Here is a 14,180-nt window from a genome sequence, read left to right on the forward strand (position 1 = left end):
TAAAAGATGAGCATATTTATTGACTTTCTTCTTCACGGCCAATTCAGCAGCAGATGCATAAAACAACATTAAATTTCGTAGTGATCCATTGAATTAGATAATGACATCAACCTTACAAAACTGTGACATTCATCGATTTCCCGCGAACTCTTCATGTTTTAATTGCATATACAGATGGAAGTTGTTCCAAGACAGTAACACGTAATAAATCATTAAGGAACAGAATTTTCCTTTGATATTTTTCGTCATTTATTTTTATTTAGTGGGAAATCGACTTCATTTCTAGAAATAATTGCAACATCGCAGTAAATTCAGTAGCACTTGTCAACGTATGGAAACACTTCTCCGCAGCAATGAGGTGAAAAGGAAAAGATGCTGCTGCATATTCCAATCTAAAAACGCTCTATGCCCCACAATAATTTGACCTTAGGGCAGTGATCGGCATTGATGACGTCATATAAAATACAGTTCGCAAAGCACAGCAAATGGGGATGGTAGGAGGGAGTTATAAGGCGGGGAACACCTTCACTGTTGCAAGTTTTCAGTCCGCAGAAGCGGACAGTAAACACACTAAAATTAAGGAAAAGTTCAATTAAGTTTATATCAATGAATGTATTTGTTCACTTCTTTTTCAGTTTACTTGATTGCTTTTCTATGTTATTTTATACATAATTGAAATATTAAGATGGATTTGTAATTAACTCATTAAAATTATAAGTCAAGCTGCATGTAGTAAATTTTAACTGAGTACTTTCATTCATTACAGATTTGCAGCGATATTTTACTACTTAATTAACTTATTATTCCCAGAACATGAATTTTACCAGCAATCGAAAAGTATTGGGAATAAATTTGAATAAGGAACAAAATAAAGTTTCCTTCCCAGGCAGGATTCGAACCACGAAAGTTTTAGTTACCAGTCTATCGTGGTCTGGAGTGAACAAGGCTCTGAAATCAGCTACAAGGGTCGGTCCGGTTTTTTTTTTTTTTTTGCCATTACTGTACACTGGTACGAGCAGCAATGAGAACGGAAAATGCCTTGCTGTCACATGCTTCGTCCTTACAGGGATCATTTACGTTATCGCAATGACGAACAGTGTTGTCAATACAAGTTTAGTGAAAACTGCCAGGCAAGAATTAATTTCCCCTTAATCCTTATGCTACCAATGTAAAGAAATATTTATTCGCACTGCGAAAAGTTAAAAGTAATCGCTAATCTCTCCATGTAAACTATTCTTCTCCGTTAAGTAATACAGGCTCAACGGTGCTTTCTACATTGAAAATTCAAACACATTAGATTGAAAACTACCCATTTCCAACAACTTTTCCCTCTTTCCATTTTCGCTATCTGAACTGTGTCGCCAGACTTTTGAATCACTATACATATAGAAATGTGTTAAAATTGGAAGTATAGAAAGATCACTTTCAAAAGATACAAAGAGGAATTTAAAGAGCACGGCCATTTAAATATGACGTCATTACTGACAGTTACAAGTGTGGCAGTGTCCTGAAACCTTATTGATATACGTATATTTTAGAATCTGTAGATATATTTTTGCTGCTGTCAAAAAATCTGAAAGTTAGAAAGTTAGTTATATTACCGGTTGTTCTTTATAGTTTTGAAACTTGGACTCTCACTTTGAGAGAGGATCATAGGTTAAGGGTGTTTGAGAATAAGGTGCTTAGGAAAATATTTGGGGCTAAGAGGGATGAAGTTACAGGAGAATGGAGAAAGTTACACAACGCAGAACTGCACGCATTGTATTTGACATAATTAGGAACATTAAATCCAGACGTTTGAGATGGGCAGGGCATGTAGCACGTATGGGCGAGTCCAGAAATGCATATAGAATGTTAGTTGGGAGGCCGGAGGGAAAAAGACCTTTAGGGAGGCCGAGACGTAGATGGGAAGATAATATTAAAATGGATTTGAGGGAGGTGGGATATGATGATAGAGAATGGATTAATCTTGCTCAGGATAGGGACCAATAGCGGGCTTATGTGAGGGCGGCAATGAACCTCCTGGTTCCTTAAAAACCAGTAAGTAAGATATATTTTTTGCAGTAAAATGGAAAAGTTATTTTTGACCAGAAATGGTCGAAATTTCACCCTTCTCCCCCTTCAAAATGACTGTCATTGAACATCATCTACTCTATATAATCATTTTGGTGTAGAAATATTAAAATAAGTACCTTCTTCAAAGACACTGTCATTATCCCTGGGTGCTGGAGACATCTTGATTAGGGGAGGCTCCATTCCCCTGATTGCAGACGCACTAACTGCAGTTTTGGAATTTTGCAATAAGGCATCCTTAACGTTTACATTATCATTTTTTCTTCCTCTTTCATCTGCAGAAACGCTGCGTTGTTTTGGCTGCCGGACACCCAATCCTTTGGTACCAGATGTGCCTCTCTCTCGATCATACTGTTCCCTGTAATCAGCTGATGAGCTTCTCTGCCTCATTTTTGACGGCTCCAAATTGCTGGCTCCTGACAAACTCCTGCCTTCAGGTTTTCCTGAAATCTCTAGGCTCTTCTCAGTGGCAGAGAGGGATTGAGATGAATCTAATTTTCTGGCTCCTACCCATCCCCTCTCTGCACTAATTTGAGATGTATACTTTTTCACTGTAACTTCTTCTACTTTCTCGGATTCAGACGTTCTGGAAGTGTCCGCTTTCTCTGGGGAGCGTTTGTTTTTCTTGAGCACATCCAGACCTCTTTCTGCGGCGGAGGAATCTTGAGGAGGATCTTTGCTTTCGTCACGTCCTTGCTTGGGTCGACAACAGCTACTACAGCACCACGCCAAGAAACCCTGTGGAGGTTTTCTTGCGAGGATCTTTGTAGGAAATGCGAGATAGCCTCTTTCGCCCAACATTGTCACTCCTACCAACAGAAATTTAGCGATGTTTTGTGAGATGGAGTGGTAGCCTTCTGCAGCTGTGGATGTCAAAACGAGATTTCAGAAAGTTTCTTTTACAGTTCAAGTACTGGAATAACAACTGAATACTGATGTCCGAAATCAGAAACAGATTTGTCTATTACTCTTTTCATGACTTCAATATCATTCTGGAACTCTACCTGAAATTTTAACAGTAATACGTGGAATATGAAGAGAAATAACGTTGTGTGTAGGACAGAGAGGCTACTTGCGGTCCAAGGCACAACCCTGCGCCTTCATCCATGTGGACAGTAAACCCGACAGAATTTTTAAAAAATTATCAAAAACTGCTGTTCGGAGAAGACTTCTTTCTAAAAAGAGAACGAAAAGTTTGACAGCCTCGTCCACTTAAGGGGAGAGGATGGTATTTTTAAAAACTTTTTTCCTATTTGGTATAAAATATTAATTTTTCGTATGTAGAGAGCTCATAGCTGTAGCAACTCAACCAAAAATAAATATTTTGAAAAAAAAAATTATTTAGGGGCCCAGATTTGAAAAAGAAAACAATGCAGGATTTTACTAAAACCGATATACAGTATCTAAACCATTTTTAAAGGTAGACTCTTCCAGTTTTTTGCAATGTACTTGCAAAAGCATGCTCTACAAACTGTCTGTAACAGAATTTTGATATTTGTCCCTACGTTTGTAAATTAAACAATTCAAATTTAATAACGCTTTCCTGATTTCCTTTCTTGCAAACAAACGGACGTAGTTTTAAAATGAAATCAATTAACAAAATTCTGTTACAGAGAAAAGTTTCCTAATAGTCTAAAGAATGTGTGTTCTAAGTTTCATGAATGTATCTTTAATAGTTCAGAAGTTATGTTCATTTTTGTCTGGCAATGTAGCAAAAAAAATGAAGTTACCGTAAACCGATAAAAGGGGGCGAGTGATTTAAAAATCCATAGCGCAGGAAGTTTAAAAACGGCGTCTCAACATCCGATAAAGGCACAAATACACACGAAATGTTATGTAATGCATTCCACACATATCAAAGAGTATTTTAAGGACTTTTTTTTTTTGAAAATTCAATTTACCGGAAACAACAATAAAAGTGGGCGAGTGATTTAAAAATCCATAACGCAGGAAGTTTAAAAATGGCGTCTCAACATCTGATAAGGGCACAAATACCCACAAAATATTATGCTATGCATTCCACACATATCACAGAGTATTTTAAAGAATTTTTTTTTCATTTACTTATTTTTCACCAAAAAATACCATCCTCCCCCTTAACTGTAAGAGCTCCGCAGAGCCAATAGTAAGCGGCGAAGAAATCGAACTCCTGCGTTACTTCTCACCAAGAATTATAATTTTTGAGTTAATAAAAAATAGTCGAGGGTGGAGTCATGCCGGACACATTTCAGTTAGAGAATTTTGAGACTTGCTCCACGAGGGCTGAAACCGATGTGCGGCTGCAGAATACATAATATTCCCTGAGTATCAGTTGCTGTTTGCCGAAATAAGAAAAGCAAAAGGTGCACAAGTAAGAAGGGACACAATTTAGCGGCAAATAATAGTTCGATCGAGGAACGGTACATGGTCTTAGATTCACCCGTGACACACGTAGGACTTGGTGCCATCGACATCGGGGTCGCGAACAATGATTTATTTAAAAAAAAAAGTTACAATAGGCCTATAGTTCAGACGAATTGGTGTTTGCAATTTTAATTATTACAAGGCTCTGTTTTTAATATATGTATATATGTACATAATTAATTTTCATGTTAATGACACCAGACGTTCATAAATGTGAATCTAATTAATTTTCATGTTAATGGCACCAGCCGTTCATAAATGTGAAACTAATTAATTTTCATGTTAATGGCACCAGCCGTTCATAAATGTGAAACTAATTAATTTTCATGTTAATGGCACCAGCCGTTCATAAATGTGAAACTAATTAATTTTCATGTTAATGGCACCAGCCGTTCATAAATGTGAAACTAATTAATTTTCATGTTAATGGCACTAGCCGTTCATAAATGTGAAACTAATTAATTTTCATGTTAATGGCATCAGCCGTTCATAAATGTGAAACTAATTAATTTTCATGTTAATGGCACCAGCCGTTCATAAATGTGAAACTAATTAATTTTCATGTTAATGGCACCAGCCGTTCATAAATGTGAATCTAATTAATTTCCATGTTAAGGCACCAGCCGTTCATATGTGAAACTAATTAATTTTCATGTTAATTGCATTAGCCGTTCATGAATGTGAAACTAATCAATTTTCATGTTAATGGCACCAGCCGTTCATAAATGTGAAATTAATTAATTTTCGTGTTAATGGCATCAGTCGTTCATAAATGTGAATCTAATTAATTTTCATGTTAATGGCACCAGCCGTTCATAAATGAGAAACTAATTAATTTCCATGTTAATGACACCAGCCGTTCATAAGTTTAATGTTAAACTAATTAATTTTCACACCAAGCTTTCATAAATGTGAAACTAATTAATTTTCATGTTACTGACACCAGCCGTTCATAAATGTGAAACTAATTAATTTTTATGTTAATGACACCAGCCGTTCATAAATGTGAGACTAATTAATTTTCATGTTAATGACACCAGCCGTTCATAAATGTGAAACTAATTAATTTTCATGTTAATGACACCAGCCGTTCATAAATGTGAAACTAATTAATTTTCATGTTAATAACACCAGCCGTTCATAAATGTGAGTCTAACTAATTTTCATGTTAATGACACCAGCCGTTCATAAATGTGAAACTAATTAATTTTCATGTTAATGACACCAACCGTTCATAAATGTGAGTCTAATTTTCATGTTAATGACACCAGCCGTTCATAAATGTGAAACTAATTAATTTTCATGTTAATGACACCAGTCGTTCATAAATGTGAATCTAATTAATTTTCATGTTAATGACACCAGCCGTTCATAAATGTGAAACTAATTTTTTTCATGTTAATGGCACCAGTCGTTCATAAATGTGAAACTAATTAATTTTCATGTTAATGACACAAGTCGTTCATAAATGTGAATCTAATTAATTTTCATGTTAATGACACCAGCCGTTCATAAACGTGAAACTAACTTTTTTCATGTTAATGGCACCAGTCGTTCATAAATGTGAAACTAATTAATTTTCATGTTAATGACACCAGTCGTTCATAAATGTGAATCTAATTAATTTTCATGATAATGACACCAGCCGTTCATAAATGTGAAACTAATTTTTTTTCATGTTAATGGCACCAGTCATTCATAAATGTGAAACTAATTAATTTTCATGTTAATGACACCAGTCGTTCATAAATGTGAATCTAATTAATTTTCATGTTAATGACACCAGACGTTCATAAATGTGAAACTAATTAATTTTCATTTTAATGCCACCAGTCGTTCATAAATGTGAATCTAATTAATTTTCATGTTAATGACACCAGCCGTTCATAAATGTGAAACTAATTTTTTTCATGTTAATGGCACCAGTCTTTCATAAATGTGAAACTAATTTTCATGTTAATGACACCAGCCGTTCATAAATGTGAGTCTAACTAATTTTTTTCATGTTAATGGCACCAGTCGTTCATATATGTGAAACTAATTAATTTTCATGTTAATGACACCAGCCGTTCATAAATGTGAATCTAACTAATTTTCATGTTAATGACACCAGCCGTTCATTAATGTGAAACTAATTTTCATGTTAATGACACCAGCCTTTCATAAATGTGAGTCTAACTAATTTTCATGTTAATGACATTAGCCGTTCATAAATGTGAATCTAACTAATTTTCATGTTAATGACACCAGCCGTTCATAAATGTGAGTCTAACTAATTTTCATGTTAATGACACTTGCCGTTCATAAATGTGAATCTAATTTTCATGTTAATGACCAAAGGGCGGATCAGGGTGACTATTCTTACAAGTTTACTAACCATTTACTATAATCTGTTTATGTTGAAGCAGAGACAGTGACTCCAGAAGTACACAATGGGCGCTTACCTGCAATGTCCGTACAGTTGTATGAAAAGAATGCGTGCACTGTGCTGTGCATGACAGCTGTGAATTTGTATCCGTTATAAAACACTACTTGTATTTACGTGCAAGTGAATACTACATAGTCTGTGCATTGCAGTGGACAATAATGCACATGCGGAGATTGTCGAAAGTGAACGTTCTGCGTCTCTCACTTAAACAAAAATTATATCGTGAGAAACTCCTTTCGACATCGCAAGATGTAATAGGTGCATACGAATAATATACTATATCAGGAATATCAATATCAATATCTGATATATTTCTTTCACTGTTTGATCTCGAGGGCTCTGTTTGTTTTTTGCAGCAACGTATCTCGCACGCCACGCATAATTGAAAAACCATTATTTTTTGCTAACAAATTCTGAAGTTTTTCGTTCACATTTTTCGTAACTTTCGGCTTCGGTTTCCTTAAGTTTTACAGATATTTCTTCTATATGTTTATAGCCTTTGGCAGGTGTAAATCAGATGTTTGTAACAACGTTATGGCTTTCGGTAAGTGATAAAAGTTATTCTATATGAAATCTAAACTGCTCGCAAGATCATCTGAAATTAGGGATCACTTTCACAATTTGAACATAATATGTGGCATAATGGAAGGCAGCCTCCAGCTAACTACCCCATTATGTTATTATGGTGTTTGGTGGAAGGGGAACCCTGGAAGGGATTTCCTTGAAGTTTTGTATTCGGGAAGGTTCTTTCAGAAAAATTGTCTTAACATTGCCTATAAAGCTATCGACGTCACTATAAGAAGAGCGGATTACTTCCGCCACCCTATGGAGTCAATGTGCTAAGCAAGTAAGGTGAACCAACTTAGGATATATTATTTTTATGTCCTTGGCTCCTTTATCATATAGGGCGTAGCATCTGTGCCTGAAAGAAGTACATTATTATATCTGATACCAGCAGGACATAAAATACTCATTGCATTAGAAAATACAGTTGCCATTGTTGTGTGGTTCACATTTTCTATCGTCTCACACGTTAGTACATATTTCTTTCCAATAGAGTTAGGTATAAATGTTCCTACAATTACATTTTCATCCGATGTTGACGGATTCTCTTGTATGTATTCCCTGTGATGTCTGCTCTTGCAATGCCTAAGTGCCATTTTTTCGTAGCTCTTTAACGACACTACATACATTACACGTAATTATTTCTCCTTCACTGCTGAAGATATTACCTCCGAACTGGTGTAAAAGCGTTCACTTTTTTCACTTTGTACAAGTTTTTCTTTAGGCATTCTGACAGTTTATAAATAACAACACAAATATCACACGCTTGTTCCTAACTGCTCTGTTTAACTGTAGGTCCACTACTATGCGTAGTTCATCGGATACCTCGTATTCCCACATAATAACTTCGCATTTGCTTTCACTAGTAGTAGCATACGCCACTTGTTTCGCGAAGCGGAACGTGATGTTCCTACTACATACTGCATAATTCTTTACCCACTGCCTGTACCTAGGGAACACGTACTGAGACATTCTGCTCTCTGCCTCGGTATCTTGAAGCCACGGAACCTGGTCACTCTGATCCGCCCTCTGTTAATGACACTAGCCGTTCATAAATGTGAAACTAACTAATTTTCATGTTAATGACACCAGCCGTTCATAAATGTGAATCTAACTAATTTTCATGTTAATGACACTAGCCGTTCATAAATGTGAATCTAACTAATTTTCATGTTAATGACACCAGCCGTTCATAAATGTGAGTCTAACTAATTTTCATGTTAATGACACTAGCCGTTCATAAATGTGAGACTAATTTTCATGTTAATGACACTAGCCGTTCATAAATGTGAATCTAACTAATTTTCATGTTAATGACACTAGCCGTTCATAAATGTGAGTCTAACTAATTTTCATGTTAATGACACTAGCCGTTCATAAATGTGAGACTAACTAATTCTCATGTTAATGACACCAGCCTTTCATATATGTGAATCTATCTAATTTTCATGTTAATGACACCAGCCGTTCATAAATGTGAGTCTAACTAATTTTCATGTTAATGACACTAGCCGTTCATAAATGTGAGACTAAGTAATTTTCATGTTAATGACACTAGCCGTTCATAAATGTGAGTCTAACTAATTTTCATGTTAATGACACCAGCCGTTCATAAATGTGAGACTAATTAATTTTCATGTTAATGACACTAGCCGTTCATAAATGTCAGTCTAACTAATTTTCATGTTAATGACACCAGCCGTTCATAAATGGGAATCTAACTAATTTTCATGTTAATGACACTAGCCGTTCATAAATGTGAATCTAACTAATTTTCATGTTAATGACACCAGCCGTTCATAAATGTGAGTCTAACAAATTTTCATGTTAATGACACCAGCCGTTCATAAATGTGAGTCTAACTAATTTTCATGTTAATGACACCAGCCGTTCATAAATGAGAATCTAACTAATTTTCATGTTAATGACACTAGCCGTTCATAAATGTGAATCTAACTAATTTTCATGTTAATGACACCAGCCGTTCATAAATGTGAGTCTAACTAATTTTCATGTTAATGACACTAGCCGTTCATAAATGTGAATCTAACTAATTTTCATGTTAATGACACTAGCCGTTCATAAATGTGAATCTAACTAATTTTCATGTAAATGAAACCAGACGTTCATAAATGTGAGTCTAACTAATTTTCATGTTAATGACACTAGCCGTTCATAAATGTGAGACTAACTAATTTTCATGTTAATGACACTAGCCGTTCATAAATGTGAATCTAACTAATTTTCATGTTAATGACACTAGCCTTTCATAAATGTGAATCTAACTAATTTTCATGTTAATGACACTAGCCGTTCATAAATGTGAATCTAACTAATTTTCATGTTAATGACACTAGCCGTTCATAAATGTGAATCTAACTAATTTTCATGTTAATGACACTAGCCGTTCATAAATGTGAATCTAACTAATTTTCATGTTAATGACACTAACCGTTCATAAATGTGAATCTAACTAATTTTCATGTTAATGACACTAGCCGTTCATAAATGTGAATCTAACTAATTTTCATGTTAATGACACTAGCCGTTCATAAATGTGAATCTAACTAATTTTCATGTTAATGACACTAGCCGTTCATAAATGTGAATCTAACTAATTTTCATGTTAATGACACTAGCCGTTCATAAATGTGAATCTAACTAATTTTCATGTTAATGACACTAGCCGTTCATAAATGTGAATCTAACTAATTTTCATGTTAATGACACTAGCCGTTCATAAATGTGAATCTAACTAATTTTCATGTTAATGACACTAGCCGTTCATAAATGTGAATCTAACTAATTTTCATGTTAATGACACTAGCCGTTCATAAATGTGAATCTAACTAATTTTCATGTTAATGACACTAGCCGTTCATAAATGTGAATCTAACTAATTTTCATGTTAATGACACTAGCCGTTCATAAATGTGAATCTAACTAATTTTCATGTTAATGACACTAGCCGTTCATAAATGTGAATCTAACTAATTTTCATGTTAATGACACTAGCCGTTCATAAATGTGAATCTAACTAATTTTCATGTTAATGACACTAGCCGTTCATAAATGTGAATCTAACTAATTTTCATGTTAATGACACTAGCCGTTCATAAATGTGAATCTAACTAATTTTCATGTTAATGACACTAGCCGTTCATAAATGTGAATCTAACTAATTTTCATGTTAATGACACTAGCCGTTCATAAATGTGAATCTAACTAATTTTCATGTTAATGACACTAGCCGTTCATAAATGTGAATCTAACTAATTTTCATGTTAATGACACTAGCCGTTCATAAATGTGAATCTAACTAATTTTCATGTTAATGACACTAGCCGTTCATAAATATGAATCTAACTAATTTTCATGTTAATGACACTAGCCGTTCATAAATGTGAATCTAACCAATTTTCATGTTAATGACACTAGCCGTTCATAAATGTGAATCTAACCAATTTTCATGTTAATGACACTAGCCGTTCATAAATGTGAATCTAACTAATTTTCATGTTAATGACACTAGCCGTTCATAAATGTGAATCTAACCAATTTTCATGTTAATGACACTAGCCGTTCATAAATGCGAATCAAACTAATTTTCATGTTAATGACACTAGCCGTTCATAAATGTGAATCTAACCAATTTTCATGTTAATGACACTAGCCGTTCATAAATGTGAATCTAACTAATTTTCATGTTAATGACACTAGCCGTTCATAAATGTAAATCTAACTAATTTTCATGTCAATGACACCAGCCGTTCATATTTGTGAGTCTAACTAATTTTCATGTTAATGACACCAGCCGTTCATAAATGTGAGTCTAACTAATTTTCATGTTAATGACACTAGCCGTTCATAAATGTGAGTCTAACTAATTTCCATGTTAATGACACCAGCCGTTCATAAATGTGAGACTAATTAATTTTCATGTTAATGACACTAGCCGTTCATAAATGTCAGTCTAACTAATTTTCATGTTAATGACACCAGCCGTTCATAAATGTGAATCTAACTAATTTTCATGTTAATGACACTAGCCGTTCATAAATGTGAATCTAACTAATTTTCATGTTAATGACACCAGCCGTTCATAAATGTGAGTCTAACTAATTTTCATGTTAATGACACTAGCCGTTCATAAATGTGAGTCTAACTAATTTTCATGTTAATGACACCAGCCGTTCATAAATGTGAATCTAACTAATTTTCATGTTAATGACACTAGCCGTTCATAAATGTGAATCTAACTAATTTTCATGTTAATGACACCAGCCGTTCATAAATGTGAGTCTAACTAATTTTCATGTTAATGACACTAGCCGTTCATAAATGTGAGTCTAACTAATTTTCATGTTAATGACACCAGCCGTTCATAAATGTGAATCTAACTAATTTTCATGTTAATGACACTAGCCGTTCATAAATGTGAATCTAACTAATTTTCATGTTAATGACACCAGCCGTTCATAAATGTGAGTCTAACTAATTTTCATGTTAATGACACTAGCCGTTCATAAATGTGAATCTAACTAATTTTCATGTTAATGACACTAGCCGTTCATAAATGTGAATCTAACTAATTTTCATGTAAATGACACCAGACGTTCATAAATGTGAGTCTAACTAATTTTCATGTTAATGACACTAGCCGTTCATAAATGTGAGACTAACTAATTTTCATGTTAATGACACTAGCCGTTCATAAATGTGAATCTAACTATTTTTCATGTTAATGACACTAGCCGTTCATAAATGTGAGTCTAACTAATTTTCATGTTAATGACACTAGCCGTTCATAAATGTGAGACTAACTAATTTTCATGTTAATGACACCAGCCGTTCATAAATGTGAATCTAACTAATTTTCATGTTAATGACACCAGCCGTTCATAAATGTGAGTCTAACTAATTTTCATGTTAATGACACCAGCCGTTCATAAATGTGAGTCTAACTAATTTTCATGTTAATGACACTAGCCGTTCATAAATGTGAATCTAACTAATTTTCATGTTAATGACACTAGCCGTTCATAAATGTGAATCTAACTAATTTTCATGTTAATGACACCAGCCGTTTTGCACCCCTAGCTGCCTTTCAGTTTGCCAAACTCTCAGTACGGTCCTGCTACATGTGTCTTTCCGAGATGCCAGAAATCATGTTCGTTCCAAAATACATTTATACAATTATTTCTTTATTATTTTCTGTATTCTCTTAATAACGAATTGCTTATAACTACCTATTTAGCAGTGTTCAAATTGATGAAAATATATAGTGGGTGAAAATTTCTCGTTGACATACTAATATGATTTTTATTATTATTTTTTTTAAGTTGTTATAAACCAACTATAACATATTCGGTTATGAAGTGTATTGTTATAACGTTATGTATTATGTTGTTAACATCCATTTTAATTATCGTGGTAACTGATAGGATTTTTTGAATTTATAGTACCATGATAACTCTTTGTAGCCTACCTTATGACTTAATAGGTACCGGTACTAGGTAATTCACAAGTCAATTATAAAATCGTATTATGAAAACAACAATAGCAACAAATGTTTATGATAACAAACGTATAGTATTTCTGGCACAGTTCTAAAAAAAACACACAGTCTAAACTGTTGCAATGTACTATTCTTCTATTAAAGGCTAACTTTTTCTCTGAACGTCGGAATCTAAGTGATATTGACAAACGACATTCAGAATAAGCTCAATATAGCAAATTTATTCTGGGGGGATAAAATGTTTTGACCGTCGGAAATAAATAAAAAGTAAATTTTTTGGAAATGAAATATCAGGAAAAGCACTTTTTAGGCGGTTGTGGTACTGATAAAATTAAACCATATTTTCAGATAGGGTCATTTTCTTTCTCGGTTGGGAATGCAGAAGTTTGGGAAAAAAAAATCCATAAGGGAGAAATTCTCCGCTTTCCCCCCTTTAATTCGAACACCGTGTTTAGCTTATTTCATTACAAAAGTACGAGTATATTTAGCCACGCGAGTTTTTCCATAAACAATGTAGTCGCCATTGCAGATTGCAAGGCAACACACAAATAAATGAAAAACGTGCAGCTGTTACAGAACCAGCACAACAAAAACCGATTTACCGGCACTTGAACTCTATCAAGACAAGATTCCAACACTTCTGTGATCCAGTTTTGAGAGCGACGTCCTCAATCAACTCAACAAGTGACCTTGAGTATTACGCACAATACAAGATTCACGGAAAAGAAAAAAAAAGACGATCACACAGAGGGGCGACAATGATGCACGGCAGATCTCACTCCACATAGCAGCAAAACAGCTGAACACTTCTGTTACACCAAAACAATCGTGCCGGAAACCAGATTAATGTAGTCACTTCCGGTTGACAGAGGCGCGTGAATTGAGCAGGTCCAGAATGTCGCAATGAGTGACTGAGGATGCGGATTGTAGATACAGCGGCTGCAGATTTTCATGTACCAGAGATGGGATAACGCTTTGATCAATATTCGAGGGCCCCCAAATAAATACACGAGTAGAGAATCGCACCACAGAGACAAAAACTTGGAATCCATCTCCTCGGTTGTCTTATTTACACACTAGCTGTACCCGTGCGCTCCGCTGCACTTGTTAGAAATAAATATAAAGTAATTACCAGGGAAAGGATTTATATGTAAATACATATTTACTTATAAAGCTAATATAATTTATATTTTG

The 14,180-nt window shown here is 34.5% G+C and overlaps 1 protein-coding gene across 2 annotated transcripts in view; it reads right to left on the reverse strand.

Moving 5' to 3' along the window:
• The window catches only part of LOC138698482 (synaptotagmin-like protein 4), a 43,129-nt gene extending 29,414 nt beyond the window's left edge, over positions 1–13,715 (reverse strand). Inside the window, exons 1-2 of one of the 2 annotated variants that reach the window (XM_069824437.1) lie at positions 13,589–13,715; positions 2,193–2,882 (exon numbers count right to left, since the gene is read on the reverse strand). In XM_069824437.1, coding sequence (XP_069680538.1) covers positions 2,193–2,874 — 682 coding nt within the window. In that variant the 5' untranslated portion in view covers positions 2,875–2,882; positions 13,589–13,715. Of the gene's footprint in view, positions 1–2,192; positions 3,079–13,588 lie in introns of those variants that run through there. The other variant, XM_069824436.1, reaches the window with a different exon arrangement.
• Between the last annotated feature and the right edge of the window lie 465 nt (positions 13,716–14,180).

This window comes from Periplaneta americana, chromosome 4 (assembly GCF_040183065.1).
Source record: "Periplaneta americana isolate PAMFEO1 chromosome 4, P.americana_PAMFEO1_priV1, whole genome shotgun sequence".
Classification (NCBI taxonomy): Eukaryota; Metazoa; Arthropoda; class Insecta; order Blattodea; family Blattidae; genus Periplaneta; species Periplaneta americana.